At 40.7% G+C, this 22,336-nt stretch overlaps 1 protein-coding gene across 1 annotated transcript in view; it reads left to right on the top strand.

The window, feature by feature from the left end:
* The window catches only part of FBXO47 (F-box protein 47), a 512,374-nt gene that overhangs the window by 232,840 nt on the left and 257,198 nt on the right, over positions 1–22,336 (top strand). The window contains exon 3 of the mRNA XM_053717491.1: positions 40–116. Coding sequence (XP_053573466.1) covers positions 40–116 — 77 coding nt within the window. The remainder of the gene's footprint in view (positions 1–39; positions 117–22,336) is intronic.

Raw genomic sequence — 22,336 nt, 5'->3', positions numbered from 1 at the left:
TGCATGATTTCACTAATTTGGCTCCCTGTTTCTTTCCAGGCTTATTGTTTAAAAGGTGTACATTTTTGCTGCCGACCAAGGAGAGGCTGAAATGCATTCACAAGATTCTGTCAGATGTAAGATAGTTCAATAACTTTCACAATATGACATGGTTCAAGTATCACTTGCATCAGTCTTTGATTAAAACCAATTTTTCCCCTTCATGTGATTCTAAACAACTTTCCAATTTACTTCTATTATCTAATTTGTTTAGATATTTTCGTATCCTTTGTTCAAAAGCATACCTAGGTAGGATCATAAGCTACTAATTGTTAGCTGCACATGCCTCATATTGGCTCACCCATGTGCATTGCTGTTTCTTCAACAAAGGATTCCAAGAGAATAAAGAAAATTAGATAATAGAAGTAAATTTAAATGTTGGAATTGGTGCATTTGCAATGTACAAGTACTTAAAGGGACAATAAACCCAATTTTTTTTTATTTAATGATTTGAATAGAGCATGCAATTTTTTTTTTTTTTTAATTTTTATTTATTATCACAGCAAACAATGTTACAACACATAAGAAAAAAAAGGAATATGATTAATTTTTACAAAAAGCAAAGAGAAGTTTGTTTACATCCTTTTAACTTATTGACAAAAATACATAGAAAATCGAATTGCTGATTTTTCAAATTATCAAGCCAAGTCTACCTACTACCTGTATGGAGACCTGACTTCATAAAAAAGGAAAAAATAAAAGGGAGAGAAAAAAAAAAAAAAAAAGAAAAAAAACAGAAAAAAGAAGAGAAAGAGAAAAAAAAAAAAAAAAAGACAAAGGGGGGCCACACACCCTCTCAAGAGGTTCCTCCCCCCCCCCCTCCCTACCACAATTCCAATTGAACCAATTCGGAATTCCTAAATGGAAAAATCAGATTCTCTATTTCGTTTTCTGGGTAGCTTTTTATGAAAGCTGCCCATTTCTTGAAAAATATTTTTATATCCGCCTCATTGTTTATATTAGTATCTCTTTGCTCTAATATGCATTGTTTCTTGAGGCAATTTTTTATTTCTGACAGCCCTGGGGCTTTATGACTTTTCCAGGCTTTAATAATTGAGTATCTAGCTGCCAGGATTGAAAGAGTTATTAATTTTTCCTGGGGATGTTGCCCTTCCCCTTGTTTAATACAAAACACAATTTGTATAAATGTGAGATCCAGAGGGGGAGCCTCCAATGTGTTATTAAGCCAGTATTGTATTTTCAGCCACATTTGCTTGATTTTCGGGCAGCTCCAAATCATATGTTTTAAATCTGCCGCTGGGAGGGCACATTTTGGACATTTGTTAAAGTTTAAATTATTTATTTTATAACCCTTTTCTGGCGTAAAATATACTTTATGTAGGATTTTAATGTGTGCCTCTCTCCAGGTGGCTGAGAGTGTGGCCTGGTAAACTTTACTGATAGATTTTTGGATAAACTTTGGATCTATGCTATTAGAAGCGACTGATCTATTCCATCCTAATGCTAGCTGCTCTAAAATAGGAGTTCCCTTAGTACCGACTAAGGAGTTATAGCAATAGGTAATTGAAGTGTATCCACCCTTTGTTAATGACAACCAGTTTTCAATTTTACCCATGTCCCAATCCCAGCCCAGCATCCTGACTAATTCTGAGGTGTAATGTCTTATTTGTAGGTACGCGAAAAATTGGTTATTAGCTAGCTTGAACTCACATTTTAATTCCTCAAAAGATTTTAAACAATTTGTGTCAAATCTAATAAGCTGTTGCACTCTCTTTAAGTCTAGATCAGCCCATTTATCAAAGATTGCTGAGTTCAATCCTGGATAGAATTCGGGGTTCCCTCTAATTGGGAGAAATTGTTAGGCTTTACAATTAACTTTAAAAAGTTTAGCAATTTTCCACCATGCCTTGATAGGGTTAAGGTAAGTTTTAAGTTTCTTAATTTCTGTTGGTAGTGTTTTTGGTTCGCAATGGATCAATCCTATCGGAAGGAAAGGGAAGCATATATTTTCATCTAATATATTATTAGTTACGTAGTTTTTAATACAGACCCAGTCTGTTACTGTACGCGCCAGAAATGCTAAGTTATACAATCTTATATCCGGAAGAGCTAATCCTCCGGATTCTTTCCCTATTGAAAGTTTAGATATAGAGATCCTAGATCTTTTCTCTTGCCATATGAAATTTCTGATTGCCGAGTTGAGAGACCGAATGTCTTTTTCAGAGAAAAAAATGGGGATGTTCTGTAACACATACAGAAGTTTTGGTAGGAGAATCATCTTATATAATGCGATTCTCCCAGATAATGAAATTGGGAGATTTTGCCAAGTTGTCAATTTTTCACGTATAAGCGACATTATTGGTGTTATATTGAGCCTATAGAGATCTGATGGTTTGACTGGGACATTGATGCCCAAGTATTTGAATGATTTTGTTACCTCTTTAAACGGGCAATTGCTTATTGAGTCCGACCCTTTTCTAAGCCAGAGAATCTCTGACTTAGAAGCATTCATTTTATATCCCGAAAAGGTTCCAAAGTTATCTATTATGTGTATTAGTTTGGGAATATTAGTTTTTGTATTCGCGATATAAAGAAGAATATCATCGGCATATAATGCAATTTTTATTTCATACTTGGATATTTTAACCCCTTGCAGGGACTGCCTAATCATAATTGCCAGAGGTTCTATAGCTATATTAAATAGAAGAGGGGATAATGGGCATCCCTGCCTCGTTCCTCTCTGAATTTCAATTGGTGTTGATGTGAGGTTATTGACTATTAGATTTGTACGAGGTGTTTTATAAAGATTTTCTATGAAATTGCAGAACTTACCCGAGAATCCAAATTTCTCTAACGATGAAAAAATATGAGAAAAATACACTGAGTCAAATGCTTTTTCTCCGTCAATTGTCACTATGGCAAGGTCGGGGGCTCCTATCTTTTCTTCCTCATTGTCTGGTTTATTGAAGAAAAATTCAGATATAGTCAATACTTCTCTAATTTTTGAGGCAGAATTACGATTCTTCAAGAACCCTGCTTGATCTTTGTGTATAATGTGTGTTAAGCTACCTTGAAGTCTTTCTGCCAGTATTGAAGCCAGAATTTTATATTCTGAATTTAGGAGTGCGATAGGGCGATAGGACTCTTTTTGAGTTGGATCTTTACCCGGTTTCAATATTAATGTTGTATATGAGGCTGTAAAGCTTGCTGGGACAGTTTTACCTTTAACATAAAAGTCGTTAAATAAATCACATAGATAAGGGACTACTTCTGGGGTTAAGATTTTGTAAACCTCATTAGGTAATCCATCTGGACCTGCAGCTTTGTTAGGGGACATCCCAGATATCACTTTACTTACTTCTTCTTGTGAAATTGGCTCATTTAATTTAGTGATTAATTCCTCCAACACTATGGGGCAATTAATTTTGCTCCAAAATTCCCGGGACTGGTCTATATCTGTTTTTCTTAAAGAATATATATCTTTATAATAATTTGTAATGGTCTCTAATATATCTTCTGACTTAGTACATATCCGCTCTTTTTGTTGTAACTTATCTATTAGTGGGGACTTTTTTTCACCTTTAACTAAGTTAGCTAATAATTTACCTGATTTGTTTCCAAAGCGGTACATTTTTGCCCGAAATCTAAGGTCTTTTTGAGTTTCTGTAAGAAGTATTAGGGCATCTCTTTCTTTTTTAGCTTTAATATATTTGGCCCAATTAAAAGATGACTTTTTTAGGAGGAACCGATTATAGGAGTTTATCACGAAGTTGGTGGCTTCTTTCTCTCTGTTTTTTAATATTTTGGTTAACTTAGCTGCATAGGCTGTAATTTCCCCTCTGATGACTGCTTTTGCAGCCCCCCAGAAAATTTACGGTCTGTCAATGTATTCTAGATTAAATTGGATATACTCTTTAAATTTGTCATTTAAGTGTTTTTTAAATTTTAGATCGTTGGCAAGATAATAGGGAAATCTGAATCTCAGGAGTGCTTTGCTTGGAGGGTTTAATTGAATCTCAAGAAAGATGGGGGAATGGTCTGAAATAACAATAGGAGTAATTCCTGCTTTTACTTTTCTTGTACAAAGTCTCTCATCTATTAAAAATAGGTCTATTCTAGAGAGTGTTTTATGCACTCTAGATAGACAAATATATTCCCTCAAATCGGGATTCTGGACCCGCCATATGTCTCTAACTGATAGATTCTGAGATAAATTTTTAAATATTTTTGTTTCCAATTTATCTTTTTTACATTTAAGTTGTATACTGTTGTGTTTCATTCTGTCCAGCGGAGATTGTGGGGCCATGTTAAAGTCCCCTCCTATAATCAAAAAACCTTCTGAATGTAACAAGGCCATAGATTGCATTGCGGACCAAAAGTCATAATCCAGTTCGTTGGGTGCATATATATTAAGTAAAGTGTAAATTTGTTTAAAAATTCGAATTTTCACCATTAAAAATCTCCCCTCTGGATCTCTTCTAGTGTGTAGTATTTCAGCATCTACCCTTTTGCCCAGCAGTATTGCTACTCCCCTCTTCCTTCTAACACTGGGTGAGGCTTCTACCTCTTTAATCCAGGACCCCCTTAGTTTCATTGTTTCTTCCATGCTCAAGTGCGTTTCCTGTAGAAACATTATGTCAGCTTGCATCTTGCGCATGTGAGAGACAATAGCTTTCCTTTTGATAGGAGTTGTTATTCCTCCGATGTTCCATGAAATTATCTTAATCTTGTCTATTGGTTTTGTCATCTACCTTTAATTTGTTGGGGGATGCTCGTAAGTATAAAAAAGGGAGGAGGGGACGGAGGAGGGGGGAAGGAGGAGGGAGGAGAGGAGGAGGAGGATGAAGAAAAAAAAAAAAATTAAATAAATAAAAAGGGATTAATAATAAGGGGAGTTGTAGAGTCTCAACTAAATGAAAGGAGGGGGAAACCTGCCCCCCCCTTTTTTTGTTTCCCCTGGCTTCAAGGGGATTCCATACTGATATTTGCAAAGTTATTCTTACATTCATACCGTGCCTGCATACTAAGTGATAACATAAGTTTTTACAAATTATTCTGCCCTACAGTCCCTCAAATGAAAGAGATCTCATCTTTCTGTTTCTAATTCAGTGAGGAAACTCTCTGCATCTTTTGCATTATCAAAAAAGTGAGTGTTATCAGTGGTAGTGACTTTAAGTTTAGATGGGTAAACTAACATTGCCCTGTACCCTTTTTGTATTAATTTTGTGCATATGGGTGCAAGTTCTCTCCTTTTTAAGGAGGTTTCGGCTGAAAAGTCTTGGAACATAAATATTTTGGCTCCCTCTATGATGATAGGTTGTTTCTTTCTATATTGTTGCATCATGTTAGTTTTATCTAAGAAATTCAAAAAACGTGCTATAACTGGCCTTGGTCTGTTTTTGGATTTGTTATCAGCTTGTAATGGGCCAATTCTATGGGCTCTTTCAATTATTATTTGTGTGTCTGTAATTTCTAGGATTTGGGCTAAGGTTTCTGTTATAAATAGTGTTAAATTTTCAAATTTCTTTCCTTCGGGAATTCCTATTATCCTAATATTATTCCTCCGGGACCGATTCTCAGAATCCTCTAGTCTAGATTGTATTTTCTGGAGTTTGTCCTCTGCTTCTTTTAGTCTAGAGTCATGGGTTACTGAAAGATCCTCTAAATCTGAAATCCTTTGCTCTGCCTCTTGCAGTCTGTTCGAGAACTGTCTGACTTCCTGTGATAGCATCGCTGTGTCTTGCTTTATTTCTGCTCTCAGACTGTCAAATTTGGGCGTTAGGGCTTCTGATATACTGGAAACCAGGTTTTCTTCTGTTAAGTGTGATCAGTCCACGGGTCATCATTACTTCTGGGATATTACTCCTCCCCAACAGGAAGTGCAAGAGGATTCACCCAGCAGAGCTGCATATAGCTCCTCCCCTCTACGTCACTCCCAGTCATTCTCTTGCACCCAACGACTAGATAGGATGTGTGAGAGGACTATGGTGATTATACTTAGTTTTATATCTTCAATCAAAAGTTTGTTATTTTAAAATAGCACCGGAGTGTGTTATTATCTCTCTGGCAGAGTTTGAAGAAGAATCTACCAGAGTTTTTGTTATGATTTTAGCCGGAGTAGTTAAGATCATATTGCTGTTTCTCGGCCATCTGAGGAGAGGTAAACTTCAGATCAGGGGACAGCGGGCAGATGAATCTGCATAGAGGTATGTAGCAGTTTTTATTTTCTGACAATGGAATTGATGAGAAAATCCTGCCATACCGATATAATGTCATGTATGTATACTTTACACTTCAGTATTCTGGGGAATGGTACTTCACTAGAATTACACTGTAAGAAATACATAAAGCTGTTTAATAACTAGAGATTATGTTTAACGTTTTTGCTGGAATGTAAAATCGTTTTCATTTGCTGAGGTACTGAGTGAATAAATGTTTGGGCACTATTTTTCCACTCGGCAATTGCTTAATCTGTTTTCTGACAGTTTCTGTTCTCCCTCACTGCTGTGTGTGAGGGGGAGGGGCCGTTTTTTGGCGCTTTTACTATGCATCAAATATTTCAGTCAGCAACTCATTGTATTCCCTGCATGATCCGGTTCATCTCTACAGAGCTCAGGGGTCTTCAAAACTTATTTTGAGGGAGGTAATTTCTCTCAGCAGAGCTGTGAGAATTATAGTTTGACTGAGATAAAAAACGTTTATTCTGTAATTTGTTTCCTGCTTTCAGAATTTGTTATCTTTGCTAATGGGATTAAACCTTTGCTAAAGTTGTGTTGTTTACAAGGATTGAGGCTATAACTGTTTCAATTTATTAATTTTCAACTGTCATAGATCTTCTGTGCTTCTTAAAGGCACAGTACGTTTTAATATTATTCTAATTGAATTGTATTCCAAGTTGCAAGTTTATTTGCTAGTGTGTTAAACATGTCTGATTCAGAGGATGATACCTGTGTCATTTGTTGCAATGCCAAAGTGGAGCCCAATAGAAATTTATGTACTAACTGTATTGATGCTACTTTAAATAAAAATCAATCTGTACAAATTGAACAAATTTCACCAAACAACGAGGGGAGAGTTATGCCGACTAACTCGCCTCACGTGTCAGTACCTACATCTCCCGCTCAGAGGGAGGTGCGTGATATTGTAGCGCCGAGTACATCTGGGCGGCCATTACAAATCACATTACAGGATATGGCTACTGTTATGACTGAGGTTTTGGCTAAATTACCAGAACTAAGAGGTAAGCGTGATCACTCTGGGGTGAGAACAGAGTGCGCTGATAATATTAGGGCCATGTCAGACACTGCGTCACAGGTGGCAGAACATGAGGACGGAGAACTTCATTCTGTGGGTGACGGTTCTGATCCAAACAGACTGGATTCAGATATTTCAAATTTTAAATTTAAACTGGAAAACCTCCGTGTATTACTAGGGGAGGTGTTAGGGGCTCTGAATGATTGTAACACAGTTGCAATACCAGAGAAAATGTGTAGGTTGGATAAATATTTTGCGGTACCGACGAGTACTGAGGTTTTTCCTATACCTAAGAGACTTACTGAAATTGTTACTAAGGAGTGGGATAGACCCGGTGTGCCGTTCTCTCCCCCTCCGATATTTAGAAAAATGTTTCCAATAGACGCCACCACAAGGGACTTATGGCAAACGGTCCCTAAGGTGGAGGGAGCAGTTTCTACCTTAGCTAAGCGTACCACTATCCCGGTGGAGGATAGCTGTGCTTTTTCAGATCCAATGGATAAAAAGTTAGAGGGTTACCTTAAGAAAATGTTTGTTCAACAAGGTTTTATATTGCAACCCCTTGCATGCATTGCGCCGATCACGGCTGCAGCGGCATTCTGGATTTAGTCTCTGGAAGAGAACATTGGTTCAGCTACTCTGGACGACATTACGGACAGGCTTAGAGTCCTTAAACTAGCTAATTCATTCATTTCGGAGGCCGTAGTACATCTTACTAAACTTACGGCGAAGAATTCAGGATTCGCCATTCAGGCACGCAGGGCGCTGTGGCTAAAATCCTGGTCAGCTGATGTTACTTCTAAGTCTAAATTGCTTAATATACCTTTCAAAGGGCAGACCTTATTCGGGCCCGGGTTGAAAGAGATTATCGCTGACATTACAGGAGGTAAAGGCCATGCCCTGCCTCAGGACAAAGCCAAAGCCAAGACTAGACAGTCTAATTTTCGTTCCTTTCGTAATTTCAAAGCAGGAGCAGCATCAACTTCCTCTGCACCAAAACAGGAAGGAGCTGTTGCTCGCTACAGACAAGGCTGGAAACCTAACCAGTCCTGGAACAAGGGCAAGCAGACTAGGAAACCTGCTGCTGCCCCTAAAACAGCATGAATTGAGGGCCCCCGATCCGGGATCGGATCTAGTGGGGGGCAGACTTTCTCTCTTCGCCCAGGCTTGGGCAAGAGATGTTCAGGATCCCTGGGCGCTAGAGATAATATCTCAGGGATACCTTCTGGACTTCAAATACTCTTCTCCAAGAGAGAGATTTCATCTGTCAAGATTGTCAACAATCCAGACAAAGAAAGAGGCGTTTCTACGCTGCGTACAAGAGCTCTTGTTAATGGGAGTAATCCATCCAGTTCCACGATCAGAACAGGGACAGGGGTTTTACTCAAATCTGTTTGTGGTTCCCAAAAAATAGGGAACTTTCAGACCAATCCTGGACTTAAAGATCCTAAACAAATTCCTAAGAGTTCCATCGTTCAAGATGGAGACTATTCGGACAATTTTACCTATGATCCAAGAAGGTCAGTACATGACCACTGTAGATTTAAAAGATGCTTACCTTCACATACCGATTCACAAAGATCATTATCGGTACCTAAGGTTTTCCTTCCTAGACAGGCATTACCAGTTTGTGGCTCTTCCATTCGGATTGGCTACAGCTCCAAGAATCTTCACAAAGGTTCTGGGTGCTCTTCTGGCGGTACTAAGACTGCGGGGAATCTCGGTAGCTCCATACCTAGACGACATTCTGATACAAGCTTCAAGCTTTCAAACTGCCAAGTCTCATACAGAGTTAGTGCTGGCATTTCTAAGGTCACATGGATGGAAGGTGAACGAAAAGAAAAGTTCACTCGTTCCACTCACAAGAGTTCCCTTCCTGGGGACTCTTATAGATTCTGTAGAAATGAAGATTTACCTGACAGAGGACAGGCTAACAAGACTTCAAAGTGCTTGCCGCACCCTTCATTCCATTCAACACCCGTCAGTGGCTCAATGCATGGAGGTAATCGGCTTAATGGTAGCGGCAATGGACATAGTACCCTTTGCACGCTTACACCTCAGACCACTGCAACTGTGCATGCTAAGTCAGTGGAATGGGGATTACTCAGACTTATCCCCTTCTCTGAATCTGGATCAAGAGACCAGAAATTCTCTTCTATGGTGGCTTTCTCGGCCACATCTGTCCAGGGGGATGCCATTCAGCAGACCAGACTGGACAATTGTAACAACAGACGCCAGCCTTCTAGGTTGGGGTGCCGTCTGGAATTCTCTGAAGGCTCAGGGACAATGGAGTCAGGAGGAGAGTCTCCTGCCAATAAACATTCTGGAATTGAGAGCAGTTCTCAATGCCCTCCTGGCCTGGCCCCAGTTGACAACTCGGGGGTTCATCAGGTTTCAGTCGGACAACATCACGACTGTAGCTTACATCAACCATCAGGGAGGGACAAGAAGCTCCCTAGCTATGATGGAAGTATCAAAGATAATTCGCTGGGCAGAGTCTCACTCTTGCCACCTGTCAGCAATCCACATCCCGGGAGTGGAGAACTGGGAGGCGGATTTCTTAAGTCGTCAGACTTTTCATCCGGGGGAGTGGGAACTTCATCCGGAGGTCTTTGCCCAAATACTTCGACGTTGGGGCAAACCAGAGATAGATCTCATGGCGTCTCGACAGAACGCCAAGCTTCCTCGTTACGGGTCCAGATCCAGGGATCCAGGAGCAGTCCTGATAGATGCTCTGACAGCACCTTGGGACTTCAGGATGGCTTACGTGTTTCCACCCTTTCCGTTGCTTCCTCGATTGATTGCCAGAATCAAACAAGAGAGAGCATCAGTGATTCTAATAGCACCTGCGTGGCCACGCAGGACTTGGTATGCAGACCTGGTGGACATGTCATCCTGTCCACCTTGGTCTCTACCTCTGAAACAGGACCTTCTGATACAGGGTCCCTTCAAACATCAAAATCTAACTTCTCTGAAGCTGACTGCTTGGAAATTGAACGCTTGATTTTATCAAGACGTGGGTTTTCTGAGTCAGTTATTGATACCTTAATACAGGCTAGGAAACCTGTTACCAGAAAGATTTACCATAAGATATGGCGTAAATACCTATATTGGTGTGAATCCAAAGGTTACTCTTGGAGTAAGGTTAGGATTCCTAGGATATTGTCTTTTCTACAAGAAGGTTTAGAAAAGGGTTTATCTGCTAGTTCTTTAAAGGGACAGATCTCAGCTCTGTCCATTCTGTTACACAAACGTCTGTCAGAAGTTCCTGACGTCCAGGCTTTTTGTCAGGCTTTGGCCAGGATTAAGCCTGTGTTTAAAACTGTTGCTCCACCATGGAGTTTAAACCTTGTTCTTAATGTTTTACAGGGCGTTCCGTTTGAACCCCTTCATTCCATTGATATAAAGTTGTTATCTTGGAAAGTTCTATTTTTAATGGCTATTTCCTCGGCTCGAAGAGTCTCTGAATTATCAGCCTTACATTGTGATTCTCCTTATTTGATTTTTCATTCGGATAAGGTAGTCCTGCGTACTAAACCTGGGTTCTTACCTAAGGTAGTTACTAACAGGAATATCAATCAAGAGATTGTTGTTCCTTCTTTATGCCCAAATCCTTCTTCAAAGAAGGAACGTCTACTGCACAACCTGGATGTAGTCCGTGCTCTAAAATTTTACTTACAGGCAACTAAGGAATTTCGACAAATGTCTTCTCTGTTTGTCATTTACTCTGGGCAGAGGAGAGGTCAAAAAGCTTCCGCTACCTCTCTTTCTTTTTGGCTTCGTAGCATAATTCGTTTAGCTTATGAGACTGCTGGACAGCAGCCTCCTGAAAGAATTACAGCTCATTCTACTAGAGCTGTGGCTTCCACTTGGGCCTTCAAGAATGAGGCCTCTGTTGAACAGATTTGCAAGGCTGCAACTTGGTCTTCGCTTCATACTTTTTCCAAATTTTACAAATTTGACACTTTTGCTTCATCGGAGGCTATTTTTGGGAGAAAGGTTCTTCAGGCAGTGGTTCCTTCTGTATAAAGAGCCTGCCTATCCCTCCCGTCATCCGTGTACTTTTGCTTTGGTATTGGTATCCCAGAAGTAATGATGACCCGTGGACTGATCACACTTAACAGAAGAAAACATAATTTATGCTTACCTGATAAATTCCTTTCTTCTGTAGTGTGATCAGTCCACGGCCCGCCCTGTTTTTAAGGCAGGTAAATATTTTTTAATTTATACTCCAGTCACCACTTCACCCTTGGCTTTTCCTTTCTCGTTGGTCCTTGGTCGAATGACTGGGAGTGACGTAGAGGGGAGGAGCTATATGCAGCTCTGCTGGGTGAATCCTCTTGCACTTCCTGTTGGGGAGGAGTAATATCCCAGAAGTAATGATGACCCGTGGACTGATCACACTACAGAAGAAAGGAATTTATCAGGTAAGCATAAATTATGTTTTGCATACTAAAAATCTCATTTGTTAAATTTACATTTGATGCAGAATGTACATCTACTATGCTTTCTGGTACTCCTTTGGACTTTTTGTCTCTGAGTTTACCTGCCATACTTGAAGGGGGAGTTTTATGTGAGGGGTTAAGAAATTTATCCATGTGCTGTGTGGGAAAAAATAAAAACAATGAAGGAAGAGGTGGTGTATGTGAAGGGGAAATCCTGAGTGCTTAAAAGGAAAGTTTTTCCCTTTTTTTTTTTTTTTTTTTTTTTTGGGCTAGGCGAGTGTTTTGGGGAGAAAGGTGGTTAAAGAAGAAAAAAACAAAAATTTGTGATTGGTGTGTGTTATAGGTAATTTAAGGGGGATTTACCCCAGGAAAAACAGCCGTGAATTTTTTTTTTTTTTTAAAGGTGTAGTGCCAAGCTTTGGCAGTTTTTGCTCAGAATATATAAAAAAAAGGAAACCAAGAGAGAAAAAAAATGCGATTTAAATAGGTGTTTTTCTTCTATCCTTAAGGTTTAAGGCTTCCTGCTTTTCTAAGTTACTAAATTTTAACCCTTTCACCCTGTATAAGATTACTTATTTTCTTTTTTCCTGAGTCAGTGACAGGGATAGAGTTCAGAAAAAGCTAACTACGAGAGCAGATCTCAAATTGATATATAACGTAACATTGTATTGTTCAGCAGTATTTGTTATTGATATTCAGTAAACCATGAGAAAAAAAACACCAGGAAGACTACCAAGATATATTCAGCTGTAACCTTTAAGTCTCTGCCTAAAGAGATTTAAGATCAGACTTTCTCACTGACCAGGCTTAATTACTCTCTCAAAGCTGAGCCGGTATGGTCTATAGACTTATGTAAATAATTATTAGAGAAATGGTTAATTGTCCACAGTGCTTAAAAAAAAAGGAAAAAAACAAAAAACATTCAGGGAAACAGTTTTTTTTCTATGCCTTTGAACAACAGGTTTTTCTGAAAAGACCTATTATATTAATAACATAAAGCAAGTCCTTCTCACTTAAATGATTTTGTGAGTTTATAGTACTTTATATTCTTTTGTCTTAGTTCTTTGGGTTTTCTTTCTTATTTCTGCTTCTTTTGTTGCAGCTTAAGATTAATTGGAGATCTTAAGGAAGATCCTGGTGTTTATACACCTTGTTAATTGAAGGGAAATCTTTTCTTATCTTAGATATATTTCTTCTGTTAAGTGTGATCAGTCCACGGGTCATCATTACTTCTGGGATATTACTCTTGCACCCAACGACTAGATAGGATGTGTGAGAGGACTATGGTGATTATACTTAGTTTTATATCTTCAATCAAAAGTTTGTTATTTTAAAATAGCACCGGAGTGTGTTATTACCTCTCTGGCAGAGTTTGAAGAAGAATCTACCAGAGTTTTTGCTATGATTTTAGCCGGAGTAGTTAAGATCATATTGCTGTTTCTCGGCCATCTGAGGAGAGGTAAACTTCAGATCAGGGGACAGCGGGCAGATGAATCTGCATAGAGGTATGTAGCAGCTTTTATTTTCTGACAATGGAATTGATGAGAAAATCCTGCCATACCGATATAATGTCATGTATGTATACTTTACACTTCAGTATTCTGGGGAATGGTACTTCACTAGAATTATACTGTAAGAAGTACATAAAGCTGTTTAATAACTAGAAATTATGTTTAACGTTTTTGCTGGAATGTAAAATCGTTTTCATTTGCTGAGGTACTGAGTAAATAAATGTTTGGGCACTATTTTTCCACTTGGCAGTTGCTTAATCTTTTTTCTGACAGTTTCTGTTCTCTCTCACTGCTGTGTGTGAGGGGGAGGGGCCGTTTTTTGGCGCTTTTGCTACGCATCAAATATTTCAGTCAGCAGCTCATTGTATTTCCTGCATGATCCGGTTCATCTCTACAGAGCTCAGGGGTCTTCAAAACTTATTTTGAGGGAGGTAATTTCTCTCAGCAGAGCTGTGAGAATTATAGTTGACTGAGATAAAAAACATTTATTCTGTAATTTGTTTCCTGCTTTCAGAATTTGTTATCTTTGCTAATGGGATTAAACCTTTGCTAAAGTTGTGTTGTTTACACTATAACTGTTTTCAATTTATTAATTTTCAACTGTCATAGATCTTCTGGGCTTCTTAAAGGCACAGTACGTTTTTAATATTAGTCTAATTGAATTGTATTCCAAGTTGCAAGTTTATTTGCTAGTGTGTTAAACATGTCTGATTCAGAGGATGATACCTGTGTCATTTGTTGCAATGCCAAAGTGGAGCCCAATAGAAATTAATGTACTAACTGTATTGATGCTACTTTAAATAAAAGTCAATCTGTACAAATTGAACAAATTTCACCAAACAACGAGGGGAGAGTTATGCCGACTAACTCGCCTCACGTGTCAGTACCTGCATCTCCCGATCGGGAGGTGCGTGATATTGTAGCGCCGAGTACATCTGGGCGGCCATTACAAATCACATTACAGGATATGGCTACTGTTATGACTGAAGTTTTGGCTAAATTACCAGAACTAAGAGGTAAGCGTGATCACTCTGGGGTGAGAACAGAGTGCGCTGATAATATTAGGGCCATGTCAGACACTGCGTCACAGGTGGCAGAACATGAGGATGGAGAACTTCATTCTGTGGGTGACGGTTCTGATCCAAACAGACTGGATTCAGATATTTCAAATTTTAAATTTAAACTGGAAAACCTCCGTGTATTACTAGGGGAGGTGTTAGCGGCTCTGAATGATTGTAACACAGTTGCAATACCAGAGAAAATGTGTAGGTTGGATAAATATTTTGCGGTACCGGCGAGTACTGAGGTTTTTCCTATACCTAAGAGACTTACTGAAATTGTTACTAAGGAGTGGGATAGACCCGGTGTGCCGTTCTCACCCCCTCCGATATTTAGAAAAATGTTTCCAATAGACGCCACCACACGGGACTTATGGCAAACGGTCCCTAAGGTGGAGGGAGCAGTTTCTACTTTAGCTAAGCGTACCACTATCCCGGTGGAGGATAGCTGTGCTTTTTCAGATCCAATGGATAAAAAATTAGAGGGTTACCTTAAGAAAATGTTTGTTCAACAAGGTTTTATATTGCAACCCCTTGCATGCATCGCGCCGATCACGGCTGCAGCGGCATTCTGGATTGAGTCTCTGGAAGAGAACATTAGTTCAGCTACTCTGGACGACATTACGGACAGGCTTAGAGTCCTTAAACTAGCTAATTCATTCATTTCGGAGGCCGTAGTACATCTTACTAAACTTACGGCGAAGAATTCAGGATTCGCCATTCAGGCACGCAGGGCGCTGTGGCTAAAAATCCTGGTCAGCTGATGTTACTTCTAAGTCTAAATTGCTTAATATACCTTTCAAAGGGCAGACCTTATTCGGGCCCGGGTTGAAAGAGATTATCGCTGACATTACAGGAGGTAAAGGCCATGCCCTGCCTCAGGACAAAGCCAAAGCTAAGGCTAGACAGTCTAATTTTCGTTCCTTTCGTAATTTCAAAGCTGGAGCAGCATCAACTTCCTCTGCACCAAAACAGGAAGGAGCCGTTGCTCGCTACAGACAAGGCTGGAAACCTAACCAGTCCTGGAACAAGGGCAAGCAGACCAGGAAACCTGCTGCTGCCCCTAAAACAGCATGAATTGAGGGCCCCCGATCCGGGATCGGATCTAGTGGGGGGCAGACTTTCTCTCTTCGCCCAGGCTTGGGCAAGAGATGTCCAGGATCCCTGGGCGCTAGAGATAATATCTCAGGGATACCTTCTGGACTTCAAATACTCTCCTCCAAGAGAGAGATTTCATCTGTCAAGGTTGTCAACAATCCAGACAAAGAAAGAGGCGTTTCTACGCTGCGTACAAGAGCTCTTGTTAATGGGAGTAATCCATCCTGTTCCACGATCGGAACAGGGACAGGGGTTTTACTCAAATCTGTTTGTGGTTCCCAAAAAAGAGGGAACTTTCAGACCAATCCTGGACTTAAAGATCCTAAACAAATTCCTAAGAGTTCCATCGTTCAAGATGGAGACTATTCGGACAATTTTACCTATGATCCAAGAGGGTCAGTACATGACCACTGTAGATTTAAAAGATGCCTACCTTCACATACCGATTCACAAAGATCATTACCGGTACCTAAGGTTTGCCTTCCTAGACAGGCATTACCAGTTTGTGGCTCTTCCATTCGGATTGGCTACAGCTCCAAGAATCTTCACAAAGGTTCTGGGTGCTCTTCTGGCGGTACTAAGACCGCGGGGAATCTCGGTAGCTCCATACCTAGACGACATTCTGATTCAAGCTTCAAGCTTTCAAACTGCCAAGTCTCATACAGAGTTAGTACTGGCATTTCTAAGGTCACATGGATGGAAGGTGAACGAAAAGAAAAGTTCACTCGTTCCACTCACAAGAGTTCCCTTCCTGGGGACTCTTATAGATTCTGTAGAAATGAAGATTTACCTGACAGAGGACAGGCTAACAAGACTTCAAAGTGCTTGCCGCACCCTTCATTCCATTCAACACCCGTCAGTGGCTCAATGCATGGAGGTAATCGGCTTAATGGTAGCGGCAATGGACATAGTACCCTTTGCACGCTTACACCTCAGACCACTGCAACTGTGCATGCTAAGTCAGTGGAATGGGGATTACTCAGACTTATCCCCTTCTCTGAATCTGGATCAAGAGACCAGAAATTCTCTTCTATGGTGGCTTTCTCGGCCACATCTCTCCAGGGGGATGCCATTCAGCAGACCAGACTGGACAATTGTAACAACAGACGCCAGCCTTCTAGGTTGGGGTGCCGTCTGGAATTCTCTGAAGGCTCAGGGACAATGGAGTCAGGAGGAGAGTCTCCTGCCAATAAACATTCTGGAATTGAGAGCAGTTCTCAATGCCCTCCTGGCTTGGCCCCAGTTGACAACTCGGGGGTTCATCAGGTTTCAGTCGGACAACATCACGACTGTAGCTTACATCAGCCATCAGGGAGGGACAAGAAGCTCCCTAGCTATGATGGAAGTATCAAAGATAATTCGCTGGGCAGAGTCTCACTCTTGCCACCTGTCAGCAATCCACATCCCGGGAGTGGAGAACTGGGAGGCGGATTTCTTAAGTCGTCAGACTTTTCATCCGGGGGAGTGGGAACTCCATCCGGAGGTCTTTGCCCAAATACTTCGACGTTGGGGCAAACCAGAGATAGATCTCATGGCGTCTCGACAGAACGCCAAGCTTCCTCGTTACGGGTCCAGATCCAGGGATCCAGGAGCAGTCCTGATAGATGCCCTGACAGCACCTTGGGACTTCAGGATGGCTTACGTGTTTCCACCCTTCCCGATGCTTCCTCGATTGATTGCCAGAATCAAACAAGAGAGAGCATCAGTGATTCTAATAGCTCCTACGTGGCCACGCAGGACTTGGTATGCAGACCTGGTGGACATGTCATCCTGTCCACCTTGGTCTCTACCTCTGAAACAGGACCTTCTGATACAGGGTCCCTTCAAACATCAAAATCTAACTTCTCTGAAGCTGACTGCTTGGAAATTGAACGCTTGATTTTATCAAGACGTGGGTTTTCTGAGTCAGTTATTGATACCTTAATACAGGCTAGGAAGCCTGTTACCAGAAAGATTTACCATAAGATATGGCGTAAATACCTATATTGGTGTGAATCCAAAGGTTACTCTTGGAGTAAGGTTAGGATTCCTAGGATATTGTCTTTTCTACAAGAAGGTGTAGAAAAGGGTTTATCTGCTAGTTCATTAAAGGGACAGATCTCAGCTCTGTCCATTCTGTTACACAAACGTCTGTCAGAAGTTCCTGACGTCCAGGCCTTTTGTCAGGCTTTGGCCAGGATTAAGCCTATGTTTAAAACTGTTGCTCCACCATGGAGTTTAAACCTTGTTCTTAATGTTTTACAGGGCGTTCCGTTTGAACCCCTTCATTCCATTGATATAAAGTTGTTATCTTGGAAAGTTCTATTTTTAATGGCTATTTCCTCGGCTCGAAGAGTCTCTGAATTATCAGCCTTACATTGTGATTCTCCTTATTTGATTTTTCATTCGGATAAGGTAGTTCTGCGTACTAAACCTGGGTTCTTACCTAAGGTAGTTACTAACAGGGATATCAATCAAGAGATTGTTGTTCCTTCCTTGTGCCCAAATCCTTCTTCGAAGAAGGAACGTCTACTGCACAACCTGGATGTAGTCCGTGCTCTAAAATTTTACTTACAGGCAACTAAGGAATTTCGACAAACGTCTTCTCTGTTTGTCGTTTACTCTGGGCAGAGGAGAGGTCAAAAAGCTTCTGCTACCTCTCTTTCTTTTTGGCTTCGTAGCATAATTCGTTTAGCTTATGAGACTGCTGGACAGCAGCCTCCTGAAAGAATTACAGCTCATTCTACTAGAGCTGTGGCTTCCACTTGGGCCTTCAAGAATGAGGCCTCTGTTGAGCAGATTTGCAAGGCTGCAACTTGGTCTTCGCTTCATACTTTTTCCAAATTTTACAAATTTGACACTTTTGCTTCATCGGAGGCTATTTTTGGGAGAAAGGTTCTTCAGGCAGTGGTTCCTTCTGTATAAAGAGCCTGCCTATCCCTCCCGTCATCCGTGTACTTTTGCTTTGGTATTGGTATCCCAGAAGTAATGATGACCCGTGGACTGATCACACTTAACAGAAGAAAACATAATTTATGCTTACCTGATAAATTCCTTTCTTCTGTAGTGTGATCAGTCCACGGCCCGCCCTGTTTTTAAGGCAGGTAAATATTTTTTAATTTATACTCCAGTCACCACTTCACCCTTGGCTTTTCCTTTCTCGTTGGTCCTTGGTCGAATGACTGGGAGTGACGTAGAGGGGAGGAGCTATATGCAGCTCTGCTGGGTGAATCCTCTTGCACTTCCTGTTGGGGAGGAGTAATATCCCAGAAGTAATGATGACCCGTGGACTGATCACACTACAGAAGAAAGGAATTTATCAGGTAAGCATAAATTATGTTTTTCTCAATAATGGAAGTTCTTTTCCTTTCTTATTTTACTTGTTCCCTTCTAAATCTTTTCCCTTTAGCCTTTTCGTTATGTATCCTATGTACTCACCCTACCCATCTCCGGCATTTTCAAGTGTGTTACTTCTTGCAGGCGAAGTCTAGGCTATGGACTCCTCTCTCACCGTCCAGAAAAGATAACACCGTGCGGGTTTGCAGGGCACTAGAGCGTAGCTTTTCCTCGGCCCACCTCCTCCCACGCAGCACCGGTGGGGGGGGAGGGGGTCTATTGATAGATTTTCGTGTCGGGTCCTAGAGCCGGTCTGGCGGAGTGAAAAGGAAAAAAAAGCAAAGACCAAACACTAACCCTCTTACCGGGCTTACGGTCTCTGGTACAGCATTCAATCTTTCCACCAGACTCTGGAGCAGCGCTCACCTGCTATCGCCTCCTCCCACGCAGCTCCGGTGGGGGAGGAGGGTGTCCTTTCAGTTCCTTCGGTTCCTCCTTCAGGTTTGCTCAGTGCGGTCAGGTGTATGTTAGTCTCGCACAGGTGAAATATTCAATGAGTCAGCTGAGTTTTCGCCAGGAGGGAGGGTGAGTATCCAAACAAAATCCTAGGAAAGGAATAACAGCTTGTTATTGGCAAACATAACTTTTCCGTTGCAGGCTTTGCAGTGAGGTAATCTTAGATTTAATCAAGCCGTTGCAGCCACTTGTTATAGGCTGTTGGTGTACTTTACCACAGTCTTGTTTTTGCAATCTTTACTTGCTGAGGTAGCGATTTGGTGGCAATAAGGGATTTGAATAAAACCACTGTCTCTTTTTTTCTTTTTGTTTATTCTCTTCCGATGTTGCAACACAGGTTATTAGACGTATAATCCCTTCAAAGCCAGGGGGGTCACAACCAGCAGGCTGGATTCTGCTGGAGGTTCCGGCAGTGTGTGTACTTTGCTGGCTAGGTAGCCTAGAGCATGCAATTTTAAGCAACTTTCTAATTTACTCCTGTTATCAATTTTTCTTTGTTCTCTTGCTATCTTTATTTGAAAAGCAGGAGCCGGCCCTTTTTTGGTTCAGCACCTAGGTAGTGCTTGCTGATAAGCAAGCGCTATCCAGGGGCTGAACCTAAAATGGGCCGGCTCCTAAGCTTTACATTCCTGCTTTTCAAATAAAGATAGCAATAGAACAAGAAAAACTTGATAATAGGAGTAAATTAGAAAGTTGCTTATAATTGCATATTCTTTCTGAACTGTGAAAGAAAAAATTTGGGTTTAGTATTCCTTTAATTACTATGCAAGTGCATGCATAGTGCATATGCAACAAGAAGTGTCTTTTTATGCTTCAAGATTAGCACTGAGTGCACAAAAAAGATGTCAGTTTCAGAGAAATGTGGGTACCCACAGGAACTTCAAATTTTAAAATGTTCTTTCTTAAGATGGTGAGAGTCCACACGATCATCATATGTGGTATTACACTAGTAGGAGGCAAAAACTCCCCTAAATACTAGAGCTTTATTCTATCCCACTCCATTGCTGGTTTAAGTAGTAAGAGTTTTTCTGGTATATCAGAGCTTACCAAAAGTATAGTTTTTGCTATTATATACATTTATTTGCTGCTGTTAGCACTAGTTGCCAGTACTGTCGATTACAGTTATTAAGGGGCTATTGTACTTAATTTTACTTCACATTACATCCTTTGAGAGTTACTCAGTTTTCCCTCCGTTCCCCGTTATTTGATTTAACCATCCCCAGCTGGGGTTAACAATTCTACTGCGTGCATTGTATACTGCTTTATGTGCTTAATTATCTTCTCCAATATATTTTATCTTCTCCAATATATTAACATTTTTATCCTTACTGTGCTTTCCTATTACCATAAGCTACTATAATGGAGTAAATAGGTGCAGCTCAGATCTCTAAACCATCTAGACCCACTAGAGGGCAGATCTACTGAAAATGTAACTAACTCCTGCTACCGTCTTCTTTGGTAGGATATTCCTGTGTGTCCCTCTGCTCAGCTGTGTACCTCACATGTTGAGTCTGTGTCTAATCTTAGAGAGGGTTTTGCTGCGCTGCCTTTAATAAGAAAGTTCAGGGGTCTGTAGCTCACCAAAGCTGTACCCTGGAAGGTTCTACTGAACTGTCTCCAAAATTAAAATAATTAATTAAATCTGCTATTACTAACCTGATGGATGTCATGCCTTCCACAGTGCAGATGAATGCATTCAGCAGAAGGTGATCAGGGACATCCTTTAGGAGTGGCATGTCAAAATACCCTTCAAGAAAGCAGAGTAGTTTGGTATAAGACAATCCTTTCAGCTAGGAGGGTTTATGTTTGGTCAAGCTGTAAGTGTAGCTTGTGCAGCAGTCTGGTATAGCAACCTTTCTGAGCTCATTTTTAATGAAGCATACTTGGAGGAGATCCAGGGTCACTTGAAACTACTACTCCTAAGGACTCCTAACAGATTTGATTTGTGATACAGCAGTGAAGATGGCTTGAATCTTGATCTGCAGACATGATTTCTAAAACTGTTATTGCTTCCCTTCAGTGTAAAATTCTATTTGATCCAGGACTAGATGTAATTGTTGTCTCAGTCACTGGAGGTAGGGGAGCATTCTTGCCACAAGACTGAAATTCTAAGAATAAACATAGTTCCTCAGGATGTTTATACCTTTTGACAGTCTAAACATCAGAAAGCTGCTTCTTCCTCTACCCAGTGAATGGCTTCACTTTAGACATTTTGGAAGCCCACCTCTATCTGGTCTAAGATCATGCAGGCCAAGAAGTCAACTCCTGTTTTCAACTTTACGTAAAGGAGTGGCCCACATTCCAGACAGGTTTCTGGTAGGGAACATATTTAATATGTATTGAAAATCTTGGGTTACTGAATAAACTTCTTATCCATACTCCTGCAAAGGGAGATTCCTCCTGTCTTTAATTTTTCAAGATCTTTTAACAGCCAAAGAAATGAACCAAGCCTCCAGTCTCTTCATAGTACCAAAGAAATAGGGTAACTTTTGGCCCATCGCATACTCCAATTCACAAGAACCATGTACAATTTCTGAGATTTTCCTTCCTAGACAGGCATTATCAGTTTGTGGAGCTTTCATTTGTTCTTGCCAAAGTCCCCAGGGTATTCACCTAGGTTCTGGGGGCCCTTCTCATTAGCACCATATCTAGATATCAATTTGGTGCAGGCGCCCCCTGTTCAGCTACCTGTGATTCACACAGACATTGTTCTTTTTCTGATACACCGTCATGGTTTGCACATATATCTGCCTAAGAGCTCTTTGATACCTTAAACTTGTGTCTTCCGTGCTGAAGTCGATCATAGACTCAGTATGCGCCTGTCTCTGACAGAACAACAAAGGGTGAAACTGCAACAGGTGTTGTAGGTACTCAAATGCAACACACTCCCCTTCTTTCTGTAGCTCAATGTATGGAAGTTGTAGGCCTCATTGTGGCTCAGATGCAGTTTCGTTGCCAGATTTATTCTCTGGCTTCTACAGTACTTCAACAGTGGAATGGAGACTATGAAGACTTGTCTCAAAAAAATCTAACTAGATCAGGAGACAAAACAGTTTTTGATGTGGTGGCAGACCCACTAATCTCTTGTTCAGTGGGGCCTTACTTCTTTGGTCAGTCTGGACTGTGATCACAAAGACAA

Source organism: Bombina bombina, chromosome 1, assembly GCF_027579735.1.
Source record: "Bombina bombina isolate aBomBom1 chromosome 1, aBomBom1.pri, whole genome shotgun sequence".
NCBI classification, from domain to species: domain Eukaryota; kingdom Metazoa; phylum Chordata; class Amphibia; order Anura; family Bombinatoridae; genus Bombina; species Bombina bombina.
This window is presented reverse-complemented; position numbering and strand designations above follow the sequence as displayed.